The following is a 22,069-nucleotide window of genomic DNA, read 5'->3' as shown; positions in this document are numbered from 1 at the left end:
CATCTGATTGGCCGCCGGTGGCCGTCCAGTTGTATTCAAAAGATAAGAAAGAAAAAATAACCGCTCTGTTCCAAAGTTCACTCTGAGGGCCCTTAAGTGTGATTTTCTGCTATATTTAGTTAATAGATAATACACAGAAGGGCAGTATTTTAGTTTGCACAGGTCATTAAACCAGAAGGAAAGAGCAGAATCCCAGATTTAAAATGCAAGTCATTATTTCTGGTTAAAGAGGTATAATTATCTGCGATGGACTGGCGACGTGCCCAGGACGTACGTACGCCGTATCGCCTAAAAGATGGATGGATTCAACTCCAGCAGAACCCCAAGAAAATACTGAGAAACATTTACAAAAAGTACTGATATTGTCAAAACAATAATTGATGGATGTGCTGTAAGAAATAACCACATTACAGGCTTTAGTGCAGCTTTTGTACAGTTAATGTTCTTAATATGCTTAATTTCAGTTTGGTTGTTAAAGTTTTTCTTTGTAAAACATTTTGTATCCATGTTTTAAACATTTTTATTTAGCCGTTTACTGTGCAGCTTTGCTTAAACACCTTTTAATAGCAGGCCGATGCCAATTTGGCATTTAATCTGGATGTCAGTGATACGATTATAATTATTACATGTTCAAATTGGCTAATGGAACCGCTCAAAACAAATATCTCATCAGTGGTTAGATCCGTTTTGTGTCATTTTTTCCTGCAGGATCGATATTTACAGGCGTTTTTGTTTCCAATAGGTCTATCAAGGTGACTGGCTCACCGATTGCTTTAAAGCAGGGGTGTCAAACTCATTTTGCTTGGCGGGCCGGATTTGACCAATTTCTTTCTTGCGGGCCGCACGCTCAAAATAACAAAAACGGTGCAATTTTTTTTTTCCTAATTCTTTTTTTTACTATTGTTATCTAATCCAATATCAGTTTAGTTAATTTTAAAGGAAATATGCACTTTGTTTACACACTAATTATGTAAAATATATTTCTTCAGGATCTTTTCTTGAAATTTCTCGGTTTTTTTTCAAATTATGTAAGATACTTTTAATACCATTTTACAAAGATAAACAGAAACAAGTATGTTTTTTTTTATATTTAGCTTTTTTAGGAAATTTAATTAAAAGCAAAATCTTTATTACATCCGAGAGTGTTTTTGGTGATTTAGAGATTTTTCCAGTACAATTAAGTGTATTTATTTTTAAAAAATTGGCGCGGATATTTATGCCAGTGTGCCGAAAAAGTCAGCACTTCTTTTTTAATTGTTTTACTTTGTCACTATCCTCATATTCAAAACTGAAATTCTCAGAATAAATATCTTCTATCATCTTTTTTAGCAGTGATATTTTTCCTGCGAAAATATATAATAGTAGTCAGTTAATAAAAATAAACGACCGTCTACAAAGAAATAAAATTGGCAAATGCATTCTAGAAAACTAAAAAAATGTCAAACTGCTCTCTTTGTGGAATAACGATGGATTTGTAGAAAAAATATATTATCGGATATGCTGCGATTCATGGCAATTAACAGTAAATTAAAGTAAATTAACAATTCGGTTTTTTGTGTTGGAAACTTCTCGCGGGCCGCATGAAAATCTCTCTCGGGCCGCACATTTGACACCCCTGCTTTAAAGGATCATGAGGCTCCTTTTAAGAAATGAGACTCTCTAGCGCCACCCTTCACCACGACGGCCGCCGGGGGTACTGCAGCCAACAGTGAAGCCGGTGTTCTGCCAATCTTTGCTACCTGCCAGAAAATGCTACTTTGTGGTTCTGCGCATGCGCACAGTGGATTTTCAAAGTTTGATTGGCACATCCATGATTTCTTGCACGATGTAAAAGGGATAATATGGGATGTTGAGTATTTGATCCTTCAAAATAAACTACCCATGACATGAATTGCTTTGCACTTTGTGATTATTATACGATAAAGAGAAAAAAACCCAATTATAGCATTTTATTTGATATTCATTCAGACATTCGCCTTTATTTAACCAGGCAGGTCATTAAGAACATTCTTATTTACAATGACGGCCTGGCAAGAGACAAGGAAGTGTTTAGGGAGTAAAACAGTAAAAATGTAGCTCTACAAAGGTAGAAAACCATTAGGGAGCATTTTTTGGCAAAGCAGCAGAAATTGGCAGAACACCGGCAGGGGAGAACGGGGAGAACGTGCATGCAGCGTCATATGCATGCACGCATGTGACGTCACATCTGCAGGGCAGCGCGGGAAACTCGGCCCCAGCACTGCAGCACATTTTGCAGCACACAGCCTGTTCAAGGCAACGGAGAGATACACTAGAGGGCTCATTCTTTTTGGTTTGGAACGCTTCATCTGACATTATTACTAGAAAACTTAAAATGTATACAAATTTTTTTCATAAATCCTGCCTCAAGCTCCTTTAAGAGAGTTCAATAATGAACCTACGACGTTTCATAAGGCTGTTTCGGCATCGACCCGACTGCTGTGAGGAAATGGAGGAGATCCAAGACAAACACTGGCTTTAGGGTTAAAAAAGGGTCCTCAAGAATCAGATATGTACAGCGGGTTTCTAATAATAAGCCTGGGGCTCTCCGGTGAAAACACAGATCTGTGGTTCCTCCCGGCAGCTACGGCGTCTCCTCCGAGTCTTCCACCTCTTCTAACCCTCTGTTTCCATCGCAGACAGACAGGCCGCAGGTCATTACTGATGCCTTTGCTCGTTTGCTGGACAAAGTTCAAGCTCTGCACATGGCTCTTACATAAGTGAAGCCCCCACCCTTCCAGCCACTCCCTCATCAAACAGAAACATCTGGGAGGGAAGAATCTAATCCAGGCCGACGGGGGAGAGGCAGGAACGTGACTGTTGGTGATGAATCCGTCTGACGGACGAGCCTGCCCTGCAGCATCTCTGCAAGAGTTGGTGACAAAGTTAGAATCAATGCAAAAATAACCTCATTGAAGACAAGATTAAATACCTAATATGCTTAAAGACTAGTTCAACCAGTCGATCAGCAAAACGTTTGAGCCTGGAGGAGCTTCATAAGCAGAGGTGTCTTCAGTATTCACATTCATTACTCAGGTAGAAGTATAGATACTAGAGTTTAAAAATACTCCTGTAGAAGTTGAAGTATCAACTCAAGTTTTTTACTCAAGTAAAAGTATAAAAGTACTGGTTTCAAAACTACTTAAAGTATAAAAGTAAAAGTAATGTAAGGGGGAAAAAAGCCATTGTAAATGAATGTATCTTAGTATAATGCAAATATATTAAAAAACCATATGTGTACTATTGAGCATTAACATGTGTTTCAGAGAGCAGACGCGTACAAACCAATAGGGTGTCGGAATGGTATTATGTTTATACTTCTCATCCAACCACAACCAAATTCACTCTATCCGGATGGAGCAATTTAACTGGATAGTTTTTATTTAAAGGCCGAAATGAAATAGAGTAACGAGGCTGTTTTTAAAATGTAAGGAGTAAAAAGTACAGATAATTGCGTGAAAATGTAAGGAGTAAAAGTAAAAAGTCGTCTGAAAAATAATTACTCCAGTGAAGTATAGATAACCAAAATTTCTACTTAAGTAAGGTAACAAAGTATTTGTACTTCGTTACTTGACACCTCTGTTCATAAGTCTTGCTTCAGATTACACGATGTCCCAACCTGAAGGAGGAGCATGGAGAAGGACAAGTGATCATTTATCATAACCATATTTTCCCTTGAACCAGTTTCACGGATGAGTACCGTCTGGAAAACGTGTAGAAGCCGAGGTCCAGACGGTCGTACAGTCTCGTAGAGCAGGATCTTTTGCTGGAGATGGAGATTTGGAGGAAATGAATCAAGCCCGAATCTGCAATAACTGAAGGCCAGAGTTAAGTACCGTACAACGTACACACCGTACATGGTCAGAGGACTCTGAGGTTTTCTGCACGTTTTCTCAATTACTACGAGGCGGGAAGAACCTGAACATCCTGAACAAATCTATCACCTTCAGGCCTGACTACGCGTGTGGAGAAGGTTCTAGTGGACCAGAACTCATGGCTCATCTGAGATGAGGAACCAGGAGAAAAAAACTATAATAAAAGCTAGTATTGGATACAAGCAAGAAGTTGTCATTAAATTCAAGATTAACCAACATGAACCAGATATTTATCGCTAAAGCACCACTGACGGACGGACAGACGGGCCCACAGCCGATCAACATAACCATGATGATTAATTCACATGGAACCAACATGGTCCGCATGCGGCTCTTTAGCGCCGCCCTAGTGGCTCCTGGAGCTTTTTCAAAAATGTTTGACCTTTACCCTTTTTTTCTTCTTTTTCTTTTTTCTCTTTTTTTCTTCTTTTTGTCCTTTTTTCTTCTTTTCTTCCTTTATTTCTTTCTTCTTTTCTTTCTTCTTTTTAATCTCGACATTTTGACTTTTTTCTCGACATTTCGACTTTTTTCTCGACATTTCGACTTTTTTCTCGACATTGACTTTTTTCTCGACATTGACTTTTTTCTCGACATTTTGACTTTTTTCTCGACATTTTGACTTTTTTCTCGACATTTCGACTTTTTTCTCGACATTTCGACTTTTTTCTCAACATTTCAACTTTTTTCTAAACATTTCAACTTTTTTCTCAACATTTCGACTTTTTTCTCAACATTTCGACTTTTTTCTCAACATTTCGACTTTTTTCTCAACATTTCGACTTTTTTCTCAACATTTCGACTTTTTTCTCGACATTGACTTTTCTTGACATTGACTTTTTTCTCGACATTGACTTTTTTCTCAACATTTCGACTTTTTTCTCAACATTTCGACTTTTTTCTCAACATTTCGACTTTTTTCTCGACTTCGACTTTTTTCTCGACATTGACTTTTTTCTCGACATTGACTTTTTTCTCGACATTTCAACTTTTTTCTCGACATTTCGACTTTTTTCTCGACATTTCGACTTTTTTCTCGACATTTCGACTTTTTTCTCAACATTTCGACTTTTTTTCTCAACATTTCGACTTTTTTCTCAACATTTCGACTTTTTTTCTCAACATTTCGACTTTTTCCTCGACATTTCGACTTTTTCCTCGACATTTTGACTTTTTTCTCGAAGTGCATAATGAAAAAAAAACTTCCCCCAGTTCTAACTAATATAAAAACATGCAGCATGTGTTGCCTTCATTCTAAGGCTTATACAAGACTTTTCATTTTTTGCGGCTCCAGACATATTTGTTTTTTGTGTTTTTGTTCCAATATGGCTCTAAAACATTTTGGGTTGCCGAGCCCTGATCTATACCCCGGTCACGTAGAGAGCATTTATTATATCAAAGATTTATTTATTTTTTAATATTGTGCAGAACCTTTTTCCTCTTAATTGTTGTGATTATGGGGGTGCAGCAGTCTCAAATATGATGCACCAAGGCTTTAAAGGGTTTAGTCCTCAGAACCTCAATCTTTTAATACCTTTTTCTCTGAAAGTAAGAACCAACAGCACAAAATGAATAGCTTTAAATTGAAAATTAACGTCCAACCTTTTTTGTGCTGAGTCTGAGCGAGTGCTGCTGAAGGAGCAACGAACACACACCACTAGTTCTCACATGCGATCCTTCAGAAATGCCAGGAAAAACAGGTCTGGATAATAACGGAGCGCCGACTCAAACGTGCGACAGTTAAATATGCCCCAACTGTCTTCGGTTCAGGGGATTTTTGGGAGGGTTTTTCTGCACATTTGGATAACAGACCGACTTCATTAAAACCAGAAAAATGTAGCTTTTTTGGCTGAAACTGCACCTCGAAAACACGTCCAACCAATCCAGACTGTTTTCATATCCAGGACGGCTTACAGCAGCATCTGTGGATACATTTCTCTCTTCTTTTCTTTGCACTTGGATGCCGAGTCATACTAAAATAAGCAGCACACTGAATCCATACACAAACATGGACGGCCAGATTTCTATCAGGATATTTTCAGTTGGGTCACACGGGCGTCTATGTAGGAAGTGTTGAGGACGTTTTAAATAGTTGGAAAGGGAAGTGGTGTTTCTTGACAACAGGAAACGACTTCCTGAGTCCGTCTGCAGGTCCAAACGGTGCAGGGGGAGCAGGAGGCGGCGCGAGGGCAGGGTTTCTCATGCAACGGGAAGGTTTCATACATTCCAACTTAAACAGTACAAAGGCTCAACATATTTCCCTAAAACAATGCAGCTTGCAGACATAAAAGCGTTCCTCGCCGGGGAAACAATGACTGAAAACATCTTTGTCTGAAGCAGCAGCTGTGGAGTTGCATTTTTGTACGCAGGCTTTGGTTTTCACGCTCTCTCTCTCCCTCTCTCTTCAGAGACAGAAATGAAAAGCAGACAGTTGGCCGCAGAGGCCGCCCGGGTCCGGATCAGTCCGGGGTTATCTGACGGGGACATGCAGGTCTGCAGACTCCAGGGAACTGTTTCCTTGCAACTGCAGTCTTGGCTTCAGTAGAAAGCGGTTTCTGTGTTCCTCGTGTACACAAACAAAAGGGGTTATTGCTGCGCCGGATGTGCCGCAGATAGTCGCGGCTGGAAGTCAAAATAAGAGAATATCTTTTTTTTGTAGTCAGTGAGGGGAAATATTTGAGTCAGAGGTTGGATGAGAACCGCATGTGCCTTGTTTTTATCTCCATAGAGTTCATACGTGGGTGTGTTGGACATTTAAAGGAGCATGAGGCAGGATTGAGGCAGGATTTATGAAAAAAATGTGTATACGTTTTAAGTTTTCTAGTAATAATGTCAGATGAAGCGTTCCAAACCAAAAAGAATGATCCTCTACTGTATCTCTCCGTTGCCTTGAACAGGCTGTGTGCTGCAAAATGTGCTGCAATTGTGGGGCCGAATTTCCCGCGCTGTCCTGCGGATGTGACGTCACATGACGCTGCATGCATGTTCTCCCCGTTCTCCCGTGCCGGCTTCACTGTTGGCTGCAGTACCCCCAACGGCCGTCGTGGTGAAGGGTGGCGCTAGAGAGTCTCATTTCTTAAAAGGAGCCTCTTGCTCCTTTAAACAGAGGTGTCTTCAGTATTCACATTCATTACTCAGGTAGAAGTATAGATACTAGAGTTTAAAAATACTCCTGTAGAAGTTGAAGTATCAACTCAAGTTTTTTACTCAAGTAAAAGTATAAAAGTACTGGTTTCAAAACTACTTAAAGTATAAAAGTAAAAGTAATGTAAGGGGGAAAAAAGTCATTAAGGACAAAAGCCATTGAAAATGAATGTATCTTAGTATAATGCAAATATATTAAAGAAGCATATATGTGTACTATTGAGCATTAACATGTGTTTCAGAGAGCAGGAGATATGATGACTAGTTGCCTATAAGTATTGTAATGGTGCAAAAAGTCAAACTTCAGAGGCATGTTATCATTTATCCTAACCTTTATTGGAATGTACATCCAAGTTTAGTTGCAGGAATCTGAGGGAACGGATGTAAGAACAAAACTGGACAAGAACATCTGAAACAACCACAACCAAATTCACTCTATCCGGATGGAGCAATTTAACTGGATAGTTTTTATTAAAGGCCGAAATGAAGTATAGTAACGAGGCTGTTTTTAAAATGTAAGGAGTAAAAAGTACAGATAATTGCGTGAAAATGTAAGGAGTAAAAGTAAAAAGTCGTCTGAAAAATAATTACTCCAGTGAAGTATAGATAACCAAAATTTAAGTAAGGTAACGAAGTATTTGTACTTCGTTACTTGACACCTCTGCATTTAAATAGGCTTTTTTTTTTTTTTGTCTCCTGAAGACTTCATTATTTACGGTTGAAAACCCAGAAATCAACATTTCCACGAGCGCCAGCGACAGCCTGGTTTCAAAAGCATCATTAATGTTTTCAGCTCTTTATGGCAGCACCTCTTTGTGATGAACAAACAGAGTTGTTTGTTCAGCTTGACGCAGCACTATGACAACCCTCCGAAGGCCAACTGTCAGGCCTTTTCCAGGTCGCACTGGAGGACGAACAAAGCAGCCCGGCCGACTTTATTTCAAAGAGAATTCCTCATCAGAGAGAGATCCTTCCTCAGCTGGAACCGCATTCGTTACGACGTTACAGCAGCTGAAGTCAGACTCTCTAGAGGACGGCATTTTCTCCCAGCCCATCAAAGTTTCAGTCCTGATATTGATTCAATATCAAATACAGAACTGTTCAGTGACAGAGGTCATGTTCACAAAGTTAAAAATAAAAATCATGTGAGGGTTTTAACAACGTCACTTTCTAGTTTCTGAGTAAAGCAGGAAAAATATGCCAAAATCTGAATCTGACAGAAAATAAATGTTGTTAACCAATCAACCAAATATTGCTGATTAAAACAAGAGCCAAGTTTATGAAACATCAGGCTTTAAAGTGAAAAAAGGGCTGCATGTTAGCGGGAAAGGGATGGAATCAACCAGGCTACGATGAACAGCGACTGGGAGTCGGTCGTTGAGGGGGGATGGCATCCCCCCCTGAAATAAAAACAGTCAAAATCATCCCCCCTGTAAAACTGCCATCCCTCCTTTCCATCCCTTATGTCATTTCATCAATGAATGTGGTTTTACTGCTATTTCAACATTTAGAGTCAACACCAGAAAAATAACTTATTTGACAATTTTCACCTGTTTCAAGTAGATTTTCACTTGAAATAAGTAGAAAAATCTGCCAGTGGGACAAGATTTATCTTCTTATTACAAGCAAAAAAATCTTGTTCCACTGGCAGATTTTTCTACTTATTTCAAGTGAAAATCTACTAGAAACAGGTGAAAACTGTTGTTTTTTTCCAGTGATGAGTCTTGTTTTAAGTGTAATGAGATTTTTTTTACTAAAATGAGACATTTTAACTAGAAATAAAACAAATATTCTTGTTAAGATTGTGAGTTTTTGCAGTGATCCATTTTACGTATCCTGTGAAGGACAGAGTCATATTGATAAGTTCAGAAAAGTGTTTTTTATTGTTGTGTTTTGATGTATTTGATGTAAGCCCAGTGGATATTTAAAGCTTACAGAAGGCTGCATTTAACTGCTGCTATGTCATTCCTGCAGTATTTCTGCAGGTGTTTTGGTCACTGCTATTATTTGTAATATATTATATTATTTGTAATCAGCACAAATTATCTGTCCCCATATGATAAAATCCACCATCCCCCCTGATTTTTTTTTACAACTCGAGTACTGGTCGTTGTTCTGGAAGGTTTGTAAAAACTACCGGAGGACGAGCAGGTTGGTGTTGGCAGTAAACTTTAACTCTCTCTCGCTGCACAAAATCTGTGTATTAGTGGTGGATTTACACCATTAATGTTGGTTCTTTCAGCAGGTGTGCATCCTTGTAATACCTGTGTGACGTCGGCTTTTCATAGAATCAATAATTAACCGCCCAATATAGTAATAACTGTCATACTGTTGTCTTAATTTCAGTGTTGTGCATGAATGAGTTCAAATGAACGCGTTAATTTCTGTGAGAACGTTGAACTGAACGCAGCATTTGCAAATAAAGAACTTGAACGTGAACTTGTTCATTCTGCAAATCAGGAACTGGAATTTGAACTGTTCAGATTATGTGAGTTTCAGCTTCACTTTTTAGGTCCAATTTCACCAGCGGGCGGCGCGCACATTTAAAATACTCAACGAGCCCGGTGCAGTCTTTACGAATGAAGCCTGAATTATGGTTCCGCGTTAAATCGATGCATGTTTTAGATGTTTCCTTGCATCATCACACCTGACTGTAATTAATGGTCGTCATCAGCTTGTCATCCAGGTCTGCACAAGTCTGTTAATGACAGTCATTTATATCAGGGTTCTGAGGGGAAATATCTAAAACATGCAGGACAGGAGGTCCTGTTCACCTACAGTGAACAGTTTTAGGATTGGGGGGGCGTTTCATCTCTACTTCTCACCTAAACATATTGAAATGAACTGAATTTGAACTAGTTCAAAATGAAAATGGTGAACTATGAACGTGAACTTTTCATTTTTAAACTATGTGAACTGAACTTTGAACTAGTTCATGAGAAGTATGAACTTGCACAACACTGCTTAATTTATTGACCTTATCAGGACTTAAAGTGATGCTCCAGCTGGATATTAATCTGTTGTTTTAAATGTGTCATTAGAATCGGAAAGACCCGCCTCCATCCAGTAAACCAAACCTCTTTAATCACAGTCAGAAAAAACCTGATGAGACGCAGCTCTGAAAATAAACGCATCTAGTCAGATGAGAGAAGGTGACCCCGTGTTCTTCCAGGCACCCATGCCAAGAAACTATCAATAAGCAGATTGAACTGCTGAGAAAAAAAGCCTAATTTCATGAAACTAGTTGGAGCATAACTGTAGGATCCATTCAATACGAGTTAAAATTAGGCCTTTGTTGAAAAGATCAATTCTCCGATTTTAAATCGATTCTCATATTAATTCCTAAAAACCGATTCATATGTCTAAAGATCGATTTAAAAAAAAAAAAAAAAAGTTTTTTTTTTTTTTTTTTTTCATCATCACATTACAACTTTTGGTACTTTTTTGTTTATCCCCAAAAAAGGAATATTTTGTTGAACACAAGAATAATTGGTGCCATGTTTTTGCATTTAAATATGTTTAAAAGGTATGAAAACATTAAAGTTTTCAGTTATAATTGCATAAATTGTCTATATTTCTTTGCTTTATATACTGTTTTGGGGTTACATTTGCATAAATGTTAAAAATCAAATCCTTACAGCATCATTAGCTGCAATACTTCCTGAATTGAATCTCAATATAATACTAGTATTAATATGTTGCAGAACTAGACAGTCATATAATTCATGCAACACCTGAAAAAATATGATAATCGATTCTGAATCTTAAGAATCGGAATCGAATCGATTCTTGACATTTGAATCGATGCCCAGCCCTAGTTAAAATGTCAATCATCCCAAATGTTAAGATTTTAAATGGAAATATTATGTAATTGTCAATAAATGTCATTTCTAAAAGCTCAGATAAACAACTCTGAAATCATCCAAATCTCCAAAAAGTGTTGAATATAACCTGAATGTACCACCAGAGCAGATTTCAGCTGCTTTCAGTTGCTCCTCCTTCATGATTTCAGCAGCGACAGGAAATGTACAGTCAACGCTTGAGGAAACGGTGACTTCATGGTCGTGAATAACCCGGAGTGTGTGCAGGAGGAAACCGTTAGGGGTGGGGTTTCCACCCGCCGGAGTGGGGTGTGAAGGGCCGGACCAGTCAAAACGAGACGTTAAAATTAGCTGCGAGAACAGTCCTCTCTTGTTGTCGTGCAGGGTGAGAAAACCCAGCTGCTGACGGGTGCAGAATCAGAGTTTTTCTTCTGACACGGCGACAATAATCCAGCATCACGGGGGGGGGTTTGTGCTTTTAGACCTGCAAAGTGCATGAAGTTTTAAAATGCTCAACGTAACTTTTTAACGCCCCGCTTGCAGCTGAATGTGGCCTCTTCATCATCCTTAACCATTGTACTGTCTTTGGTTCAAGGGAGGGTGAAGGGAGAACAGATTTAAGGAAGGAAAGAAGGAAGGAAGGAAGGAAGTAGAAAAAAAGGAAAGAAGGAAGGAAGTAGGAAAAGGAGGAAGGAAGGGAGAACAAATGGAAGGGAGGAAAGAAGGAAGTAAGGAAGGAAGTAGAAAAGAAGGAAGGAAGTAGGAAAGGGAGGAAAGAAGGGAGAAAAGATGGAAGGGAGGAAAGAAGGGAGAAAAGGAAAGAAGGGAGGGAAGGAGGAAGAAAAGATGGAAGGAAGGGAGAAAGGAGAAAAGAAGGAATGAAGTAGGAAAGGGAGGAAGGAAGGGAGAAAAGATGGAAGGGAGGAAAGAAGGGAGAAAAGGAAAGAAGGGAGGGAAGAAGGAAGAAAAGATGGAAGGAAGGGAGAAAGGAGAAAAGAAGGAAAGAAGGAAGGGAGAAAAGATGGAAGGGAGGAAAGGAAAGAAGGGAGGGAAGAAGGAAGAAAAGATGGAAGGAAGGGAGAAAGGACAAAAGAAGGAAAGAAGGAAGGGAGAAAAGGAAAGAAGGGAGGGAAGAAGGAGGGAATGGAGAAAATAAGGAAAGAAGGAAGGAAAAGCAAAGAAGGTAATAAAGGAACGAATGACGAAAGGGAGGTGGGAAGAAAAAGGAGTAAAGGAGAAAAAGAGGAAAGGAGGAAAGAAGGATAGAAGAATTAGGTCATTTTGACCCAAAGACAGTACAAGGTTTAAGAAAGCATCTTAGTTTATTTTCTCTCATCTATTATGGCAGGGGTCTTAAACTAGATTATTCAGGGGCCACATCTGCAGAAAGACTGTACGGAGAGGGACGCACAAAATTTGGGGGTTTTCAAAATGTATTTTGTACTCAAAGACAAAGATTTATGTAAATATAATACATTTGTGCTCAAGAATGAGCAGGAGAATATATCCGTCTAGTTTACATATGAATTATGTATTAATTGTCTCCAGATTTAGTCTGAATGTTAAATATAATATTCAGATAAAGAAATATTATTTTAAATGCAAGTTCATTTTGAAACCATGCATTGTGCAAACTTAATAAAGTTGATATTGACCTACTATTAATAAAACACGCCATAATGACAAAGCACCACTTTCCACCAAGATTTCCTTATTTGAATATTATATTAAGCATTTCAGTCCATAGTAGCCAGTTTGATGTTGTAAATAAGGAACCAAAATATTAACCATAAGCTCCTTTATTTATGACACATCTGTGCATTATATCAGCAAAACAAAACAATCGCATGAAATTATAGGAGGTTTAGAAGTTCATCTGAAATGCAAAGTCCTCATTTAGAGATTCAAATGAAAAAAGTTTCAGGCCTATCCTAGAAGCCTAATGATGTAAACAAGTCCTCGTTACAACGGAGGTTAATAACAAATGTGACAAACATTATTACTGTGCAAAACTGGCAAAAAATCTGAAGTAGTAAAAAACATCTCCAACAGAGATTAACATGTACAAACACTGTCCAATGAATCATTAACCAACTGAAAAGGCACCAAGCATCTTGAACTTTTATTAATTAACAAAATGCGATATGTATACCATGCTAGTTTCACTTGCCGGCCGGAAGTGACGTCCGATTGATCGGGACGACACTACTTCCCCCCCTTTTTTGAAATATGACCAGGGCAGAGGTGTCAAGTAACGAAGTTCAAATTACCTTACTTAAGTAGAAATTTCACTGGAGTAATTATTTTTCAGACGACTTTTTACTTTTACTCCTTACATTTTCACGCAATTATCTGTACTTTTTACTCCTTACATTTTAAAAACAGCCTCGTTACTCTATTTCATTTCTAGAGCTGGGTATCATCACTGACCTCCCGATACGATTCCGATACACTAGGTCCCAAGACGATACGATTTCCGATACGATTCGATATAGATATTCTAGTTACAATAACGGAATAACGCGATCCTTCCATCGCTACGTCCGGCCAGAGAAGCGAGGCCGGTTCTAGGGGGGGGCAGGGGTGGGCTGTGCCCACCCAAACGTGTGTCCTGCCCACCCAATCAAAGTTATGGGGATCCTTTATTTTTTTATAATTAAATTTTTTTTATATATATATATAAAAATATCACAAAATATCTGTACCGTTTCTGATTGGGTGGGCACTGCGCATCATTTTTAGACAGAACAATGAACGCATACCGCAAAAGTTGTGTCTCGGAGACGTGAGACGTGTTCAGAACAGCACACAGAGCACACACTGAAGGCTGATTTATGGTTCCGCGTTACACCAACGCAGAGCCTATGGCGTAGGGTACGCGGCGACGCGCACCGTTCTTGCGCGTCGCCGCGTGCCCTACGCCGTAAGGCTGATTTATGGTTCCGCGTTACACCAACGCAGAGCGGTGAGGGCGAGGGCGGAGAGCGCCGGTGCTGCGGTGCCTTTCAGGCTCTGGAGCCGCCAGCCTGCCGCGGGACCTTTTAAATCAACGCAGAGCCTACGCCGTAGGGTACGATTGATTGATTAAAAAAAAAAAAAGAAAAAAACATTAAATAAATGCAGCCTCAACAGGGCACAAGCCAGTGTCCTGTTTGTGCCGGTGTTCTGCCATTTTTTGCTGCTTTGTCAAAAAATGCTCCCTAATGGTTTTCTACCTTTGTAAAGCTACAATTTTACTGCTTTTTACTCCCTAAACCACTTCCTTTCCCCCAAGTGGTCCTTGTCTCTTGCCAGGTCGTCATTGTAAATAAGAATGTTATTAGTGACCTGCCTGGTTAAATAAAGGTGAATGACTGAATGAATATCAAATAAAGCGATATAATTGTTTTTTTTCTCTTTATCGTATAATGTTCACAAAGTGTAATGCAATTCATGTCATGGGTCGTGTATTTTGAAGGATCAAATACTCAACATCCCATATTATCCATTTTACATCGTGCAAGAAATGATGGATGTGGCAATCAAACTTTGAAAATCTACTGTGCGCATGCGCAGAACCACAAGTAGCATTTCTCGGCAGGTAGCAAGGATTGGCAGAACACCGGTCCCAAGCCCGGGTAAATGCAGAGGGAAGTGTCAGGAAGGGCAATTGGGTTATAGCATACTGTGGAGAAGATAGATGAACTGATATGATGATAGCATAGTTTTCAATGCATTTCGGGGGTTTGACCCCCCAAAATTTTTTTCGCCCACCCTACATTTCAGTCTGCCCACCCTAGTGGGCCTCTCTAAATCCGGCCCTGCAGAGAAGCCCCATCCTGACTGGTGAAAAGAAGCAGCCTGCTCAATCCTCAGGTTAAGGACGAGACTTGAGCTCAGTGCAGGGCCTCCCGGGGCTGTTAGAGGGAGCAATGCCCAGGACTAACTTAGGAAGGAGCACTGGGTGATAAAATGGGGGAAAAAAATTGGGATTTAAAAAAAATAAATAAATAAAAAATTTAAATCGATACTTGGATTTATGTATCGATAATCGTTCCTACACATGTATATCGATGAAATATCGATATATTTAACCCACCCCTATTCATTTCGGCCTTTAAAACAAAACTATCCAGTTAAATTGCTCCATCCGGATAGAGTGAATTTGGTTGTGGTTGTTTCAGATGTTCTTGTCCAGTTTTGTTCTTACATCCGTTCCCTCAGATTCCTGCAACTAAACTTGGATGTACATTCCAATAAAGGTTAGGATAAATGATAACATGAACATGAAGTTTGACTTTTTGCACCATTACAATACTTATAGGCAACTAGTCATCATATCTGCTGCTCTCTGAAACACATGTTAATGCTCAATAGTACACATATATGGTTCTTTAATATATTTGCATTATACTAACATGCATTCATTTTCAATGGCTTTTGTCCTTAATGGCTTTTTTCCCCCTTACATTACTTTTACTTTTATACTTTAAGTAGTTTTGAAACCAGTACTTTTATACTTTTACTTGAGTAAAAAACTTGAGTTGATACTTCAACTTCTACAGGAGTATTTTCAAACTCTAGTATCTATACTTCTACCTGAGTAATGAATGTGAATACTGAAGACACCTCTGGACCAGGGGCCACATAAAAGCTCCTGGCGGCTGCAAGTGGCCCGCGGGCCGCCACTTGAATATCCCTGTATTACGGTTTCACAACACGAGACCACTGCAGGCATTTCTTGGCCGTCCGCCGGGCTGGCAGCGAACGCACGGTCAGAGAAAGTATTTGAGATTTCCGTGCTGCAGTTTTTCCCTCTTTTCCCCATATGGAGACCAGACCCGTTTAACTTCTCTTAGCGTTTGTTAACTGCAGGCCGTTATCTTCAGAGCTCATTTCACAGCTCCTTCTGAAGCGGATCCACTCAGCCTGACAAAACAAACCACATTCTTCCGCGCAGAAGTTCACTCAAGTCCCAAAATAACTTGAATGAAGAAAAATAATCCCGTCCTGCCGTCTGGAATCGCACAGATCGGGTTTTTACACAACTGGGTTTGATTACATCAATTCTCCAGCAGCACAAATGTGTAGACTGCAAATTCTTCCCTGATAATAGGAATCAGGAGGCAGAAAAATACCGTCGGTACGATGCTTGGAAGTGGAGGTTTAGGCAGTGAACTATTCTTTTTACGTTTATCAAATTTATGTTTGTTGGTGTGAAATTTTTACAGAAAATTTACCAAAAGTTTGCGTGTAACTGCTGGTTCTGCAGCTTCAACTAGAACAGACAGACTCAAAAACAGTTTTTCTTTTTTCCCCCACTTATCTTGCACTTTATATTTACTTATTTTTTTTACTTATCTTGCAATTTATATTTATTCATTTTTTTTTTACTCATCTTGCACTTTATATTTACTTATTTTTTTACTTAACTTGCTCTTTATATTTATTCTTTTTTTTTTTTACTTATCTTGCAATTTATTTATTCATTTTTTTTACTTATCTTGCAATTTATATTTACTTATTTTTTTTACTTATCTTGCCCTTTATATTTATTCTTTTTCTTTTTTACTTATCTTGCAATTTATATTTATTTTTTCTACTTATCTTGCACTTTATATTTACTTATTTTTCTTACTTATCTTGCCCTTTATTCTTTTTTTTTTTTTTTTTTTTACTTATCTTGCAATTTATATTTATTCATTTATTTTTTTACTCATCTTGCACTTTACATAAGGATCAGCACCTGTAATTTCGTTGTTATGAAATATGAAGAATCTTGAAACCTGACTTTCAGCTGAGAATAAAACTCCTTTTCTCTTATTTTTTGATGAATTGATCCTCATATAGACCTGAAAAAAGGGATTTTATCAACATTTTAAATTAAAAACCACCTAAAAAGGAGATCACAGTATGTGATTTCTTCACTCTGCAACTGGAAATGAATCTTGTGATTCATTTTTAACTTCAGGGTCCTGAAGACTAATAACTAAATGACAAATCACAATACGACATCTCGTAAAACGAGCACAGTTCTGTTTTTGTCTTTATTTAATAAGCTGGTTTCATAAATTATCGCACATAAAAGATTCTTTTCAGTAGTTACAAAGTGGACAGCGACTTCAGGCAGCGCCCGGAAAAAGGAAAACGAGAAGGAGTTTGAGTTCACGTCAGAAGTTCGGCCGGTGGAGCGGATCAAGCGAGAGCCCACGGAGAGTCGAGACGTCCAGTCGGATCACGTTCCCAGACGACGGTCGTCCGTCGCCGGACTGGCAGCGGACAAAACCGTCGCATGCGTTCCGCGTTTCAAAGCGCATGCCGAATTCTTCTTCCTGCTCTCCAGTGTATTCAAGAGACGAGTAAAACTGAGGGAAACAAAGTCCAACGAACAAAACGAAACAAAAACAGCACAAGCTACATGTCGGGCCTACAAAAAAACAAACTGGACGATGAAGTGGCATCTTCTTGGCTTGACTTCTCTTCTCGGGAACGACGGATTACGACGCTGAACGAGTTCAGCGGCGGTCGAGAGACGGCGAGCGGCTGCCGCAGGTAAGAGTTTCCAACGATGCCATGATCCTTCATTTACTCCCCCATGATCCTTCATTTACTCCCCCTCCTCCCCCCTCGGGCAGGTTGCTAATCAATGATCGTACGTGGTGGAGGTTTCGGATGACAGGAAGGGGAAGAACCCACCTCGATGAAGACGGGTCGTCACCACCGCTGGCCAGTTGTTCCTTTGACAAGCCGGTATGAAGTCTCTTTCGCTCTTTTTTCAGGAATGTGGAGACCGAACTGTTGCTCGGCAATGACGGGAGTCTACTTCATCTGCTGATGGACATGCTGCAGGAACTCGTGGTAGGACGAGGCGGATTCGGACCGGTCCTCCACCAGGTGCTCGAACAAAGTGGCCTTGGCTGAAGCGTCGTCTCTGCAGGAGAGAGAGGAAGTGGCAACATTTCAGGCGAAAAGAACGTTACGCCACAAAAAAACAGGGTTCATACTAGGGCTGGGCGATATGGACCAAAAGTCATATCTCGATATTTTCTAGCTGAATGGCGATACTCGATATATATCGATATTTTTTCTGTGCCATAATTGGGGTTTCCCCCAAAGCATTATAGCATAGCATCTCTGTTAGCTTCTTTTCTCTTTTTTTTCTGAGGCAAACCCTTAAAAAAACAGTCAGTTTTAATACAAAGCCTCGTGCCAAATGTCACACAGGTTCCTTTATTAACAGAGGTCTGCACAATATCAAAATGTATAAAACAAATGAAATAAAAATAAACTGCCTGCATATATAGAATAAAAATGCTTCTTGAATAAAATAAAACAAATATCCCTTTCCTGCATAACAATTAAATTAAAATACACTGTGCAATTAATACAATGTAGACAGTAACAGGCAGACTTTTCCACTGAGGTTGACAGTTGTGCAAATAACAAAACATTTGTGCAAATCTCAAATAAAACATTCAAGTCAATTTGTCACAAAATAAGCTATATCAAAATCATTAAAAAAAGAAAAAGAAAATTTAAAATCGATATAAACGATATTGTCTCGTACCATATCGCGTTTGAAAATAAATAGATATATATATTAAAATCTCGATATATCGCCCAGCCCCAATCCCGCGGAAAAGTCATCCATAAAACGATTGAACTGGGGATTTTAAAGCAGCAGCGACATTTCTGAGTGAACAGCAGAGCAGATATACGAGTTTCCAGTCAGACGTTTGTTTGTCAGGTTGATCCACGGAGGCTGAAACAGGTTTAGTTGAAACTGTTTAAAGATTCCTTCCTGCTGTGATCAGTGATGAGTGATCATCCGTCAAAAAGGCCTCAGGGTTTATCCGAGGTAAATAAACCAAACCTTTTTAAACCACAATTTTGTACAATGATTCATCTGCTCCAGCTAAATATATCAAATTGAAGGAATTCAAATCATTAAAAAGCACAGATGCACCAACTGCAGTTTTCTTGGCTGATTCTGTTTAGTTTTTTTTAAAGAACTTCAATTAACTAGATCCAAGGGTTTTATTTTTTCCGTTTGCTTTAACTGAACTGCAATAAAACGACTTTATAGATCAGGGGTGTCAAACTCATTTTGCTTGGCGGGGCCGGATTTGACCAATTTTTTTCTCGCACGCTCAAAATAACAAAAATGGTGCAGAAAATGTTTTCTCTAATTCATTTCTTTTTACTATTGTTATCTAATCCAATATCAGTTTAGTTAATTTATAAAGGAAATATGCACTTTTTTTACACTCTAATTATGTAAAATATATTTCTTCAGGATCTTTTCTTGAAATTTTCGTTTTTTTTCAAATTATGTCAGATACTTTTAATATCATTTTACAAAGATAAACAGAAACAAGTATATTGTTTTATATTTCGCTTTTTTATAGGAAATTTAATTAAAAGAAAAATCTTTCTTATTACATCCGAGAGTGTTTCTTTGTGATTTAGAGATTTTTCCAGTACAATTAAGTGTATTTATTTAAAAAAATTGGCGCGGATATTTACGCCAGTGTGCTGAAAAAAGTCAGTACTTCTTTTTTAACTTTTTTACTTTGTCACTATCCTCGTATTCAAAACTGAAATTCTCCAAATAAATATCTTCTATCATCTTTTTTAGCAGTGATATTTTTCCTGCGAAAATATATAATAGTAGTCAGTTAATAAAAATAAACGACCGTCTACAAAGAAATAAAATCGGCAAATGCTTCTAGAAAACTAAAAAAATTTCGAAAACTGCTCTTTTTGTGGAATAACGATGGATTTGTAGAAGAAATATATTATCGGATATGCTGCGATTCATGGCAAATATTTATGCCTTCTTTTTTAGTAAATTAACATTTCGTTTTTTTGCGTTGGAAACTTCTCGTGGGCTGCATGAAAATCTCTCTTGGGCCGCACATTTGACACCCCTGATCTAGATTATATCTGCTTGATTGATCCGACTTAAAAAAAATCACTTCTTCACTGAGAAAGAGCGAAGTACAGTAAAGTACTAGTTGAATAAATTAATCTGATGAAACTTTACTAATCAATGTCGAAAGAGCAACTGTTGAGAGGGAGGAAACCACTCGTGGAGACATTTTTAAGTCCTTCGTCACGCCTCTTTATCTAGATCTTCTGTCATCTTATTTCCCCACACAAACAACTCAAATACCACACAGTCCCATCTGCGGTCACATCCGCCGATGACGCCACGGCGTAAATGTGCTTGTGCAACAATGCTGCGCCACAAACAACAGCAGAAGATATTTAAACAATGCGCTCCATGTGAATGTCGGTTTACTTTTCCCCGCTGTGGCCCGACGGCTCTGTTTACAACTGAAATAGATTTCTGTCGAACCTCAAACCAGTTTCTTCAACGTGAAACTGTCCCCCCTCCAGTTTCTGCTCAGTTCTGGTGAAAAAGGTTCGTTTTCAGAGACCTGATCACAGCTAGAGGTGGGTGCAATTCATTGATGTGTCGATGCATCGCGATGCGTCACATGACGATTTGGAATCGATTTAAAAAAAAAAAAAAAAAAATATATATATATATATATATATATATATATATATATATATATATATATATATATATATATATATATATATATATATATATATATATATATATATATTTTTTTTTTTTTAGTTATCCTATCCAGATTCCAGACTGAATAAGGCACAAACCAACATTTTAACCTTCAAGACGGACGTCGCGTACATGCAGGAGCTCGCAAGTCTCCAGTTTATTAGTTCAACATTTATTATTTCATGCATTATTTGTTTAGATGTTCATGTTCTTGTGTTTCTGGACAAATATTAGGCTCATTTTGCAAAAAGAAACAAAAAGAGAAAACAGATTTTCTGCCAGTACAGCCAGTATTTTGTGTCTCTGGGTGCAAAAAAACCAAGATACACATCTACAGATACAGATATCTCAAATACCATCAAGTGGTTTACATAAAACTGGAGTAAACTTGCGATGATCTTCGAGACTTTCCCTCTATCAGCTTCATATGACCAGTTTCAACGGGTGTACGACCCAACACTTGCAAACTGAGGACGCCTCTGCTGTTGGAAACTTATCAGTACGTTTGGCTGCCGCTCCAAACTTGATGGACAGATTTGCATTAAAGGACCTATTATGGCATTTAATCCCTATTTTAAACAGGCCTTGAATGTCTTAAAAACAAGCTTTTGATTGTTTTTGCTAAATAAATGAGAAATTCAGCCTCTGGGCCATGTCTTTATCTTTACCGTTTCTAACCTCATAATCTATGCAGGATTCTGAGTGGGCGGGGCTATGATAATGAGGCTCTGTGCTGATTGGCTGCCTGAATGACACGATACACCGCTACGAAAAAATGGTGGAAGCTCCGGCCGGCGGAGTTGTGCCTGAATTATGGTTCTGCGTTACACCAGGGTACGCAGCGACGCGCGCCGTAGGTTTCTGCGTCGATTTAACGCGGAACCATAATTCAGGCTTTATGCGATGTGAGCGAGCGTCAGCGACAAAATCAATTCCATTGCTTTATTTTCTATTGGACTGTCCTAACTGGCCGTTTTGAGCTGAACATTTGTTGGACGTCCTGCTTCTATTTTCTTCCTGTCGCTCGCGTTGAAAGCCGGTTGAAAGCGCTGTAGGAAACAGTCACGGATGAGGAACGGCTGATCCAGTTAGTTGAAATGAGAAGTTATCTCTATGATTCCTCCTCATTTCACTACAAAAACCTCAATAAAGTGGCAGCTGCTGGAGGGAGATGGACAGAGAGCGTCTGATGTCACGCAGTGCTACGATAGTCGGACGCTCATGCAGTTACACGGTTTTATAGTTGTGGGCGTGGTTTGCATTTTGGTTCCGTAACTTTGGGGAGCAGAATCTTATTGGCTCGTAGATCACATCACACTGGACGGCTCATCCGGGCGGCTGTACAGACACTGCAGAATTTGGTTGCTTTCCTCCTTCTCTGAGTTGGCAGGCTGAGGGGAGACCACTTTATATTGTCGGTGTTTGTCTGATCCACCTGTCATGTTGCCTATTATTTTGTCTAGTTACACTGTTGCTTTTTGTGCATGGCTTTTTATTCTGTGTTTAGTGCTTTTGTCTTGTTTGTTTTTGGCCTGTTAGTGTGTTACTGTGTCTTGTGTTATTCATGTTGATGTTCCTGTTGCTGCTTCATGTTGTTTCTGTTTTTGTTTGTAGCAATTGTCTGTTGTTGAGCTTATGTTAAC

At 38.9% G+C, this 22,069-nt stretch overlaps 1 protein-coding gene across 1 annotated transcript in view; it reads right to left on the bottom strand.

Annotated features, from left to right (window-relative positions):
• Positions 1-16,867: 16,867 nt before the first annotated feature.
• Positions 16,868-22,069, bottom strand: part of sec24b (SEC24 homolog B, COPII coat complex component) — a 62,951-nt gene continuing 57,749 nt past the window's right edge. The window contains exon 24 of the mRNA XM_061724757.1: positions 16,868-17,765. Within this exon, the coding sequence (XP_061580741.1) occupies positions 17,654-17,765 (112 nt within the window). The 3' untranslated portion in view covers positions 16,868-17,653. The remainder of the gene's footprint in view (positions 17,766-22,069) is intronic.

Source organism: Cololabis saira, chromosome 7, assembly GCF_033807715.1.
Source record: "Cololabis saira isolate AMF1-May2022 chromosome 7, fColSai1.1, whole genome shotgun sequence".
NCBI classification, from domain to species: domain Eukaryota; kingdom Metazoa; phylum Chordata; class Actinopteri; order Beloniformes; family Belonidae; genus Cololabis; species Cololabis saira.
Note: the sequence above shows the minus strand (reverse complement) of the source record. Positions and strands in the feature narration are given on the sequence as shown.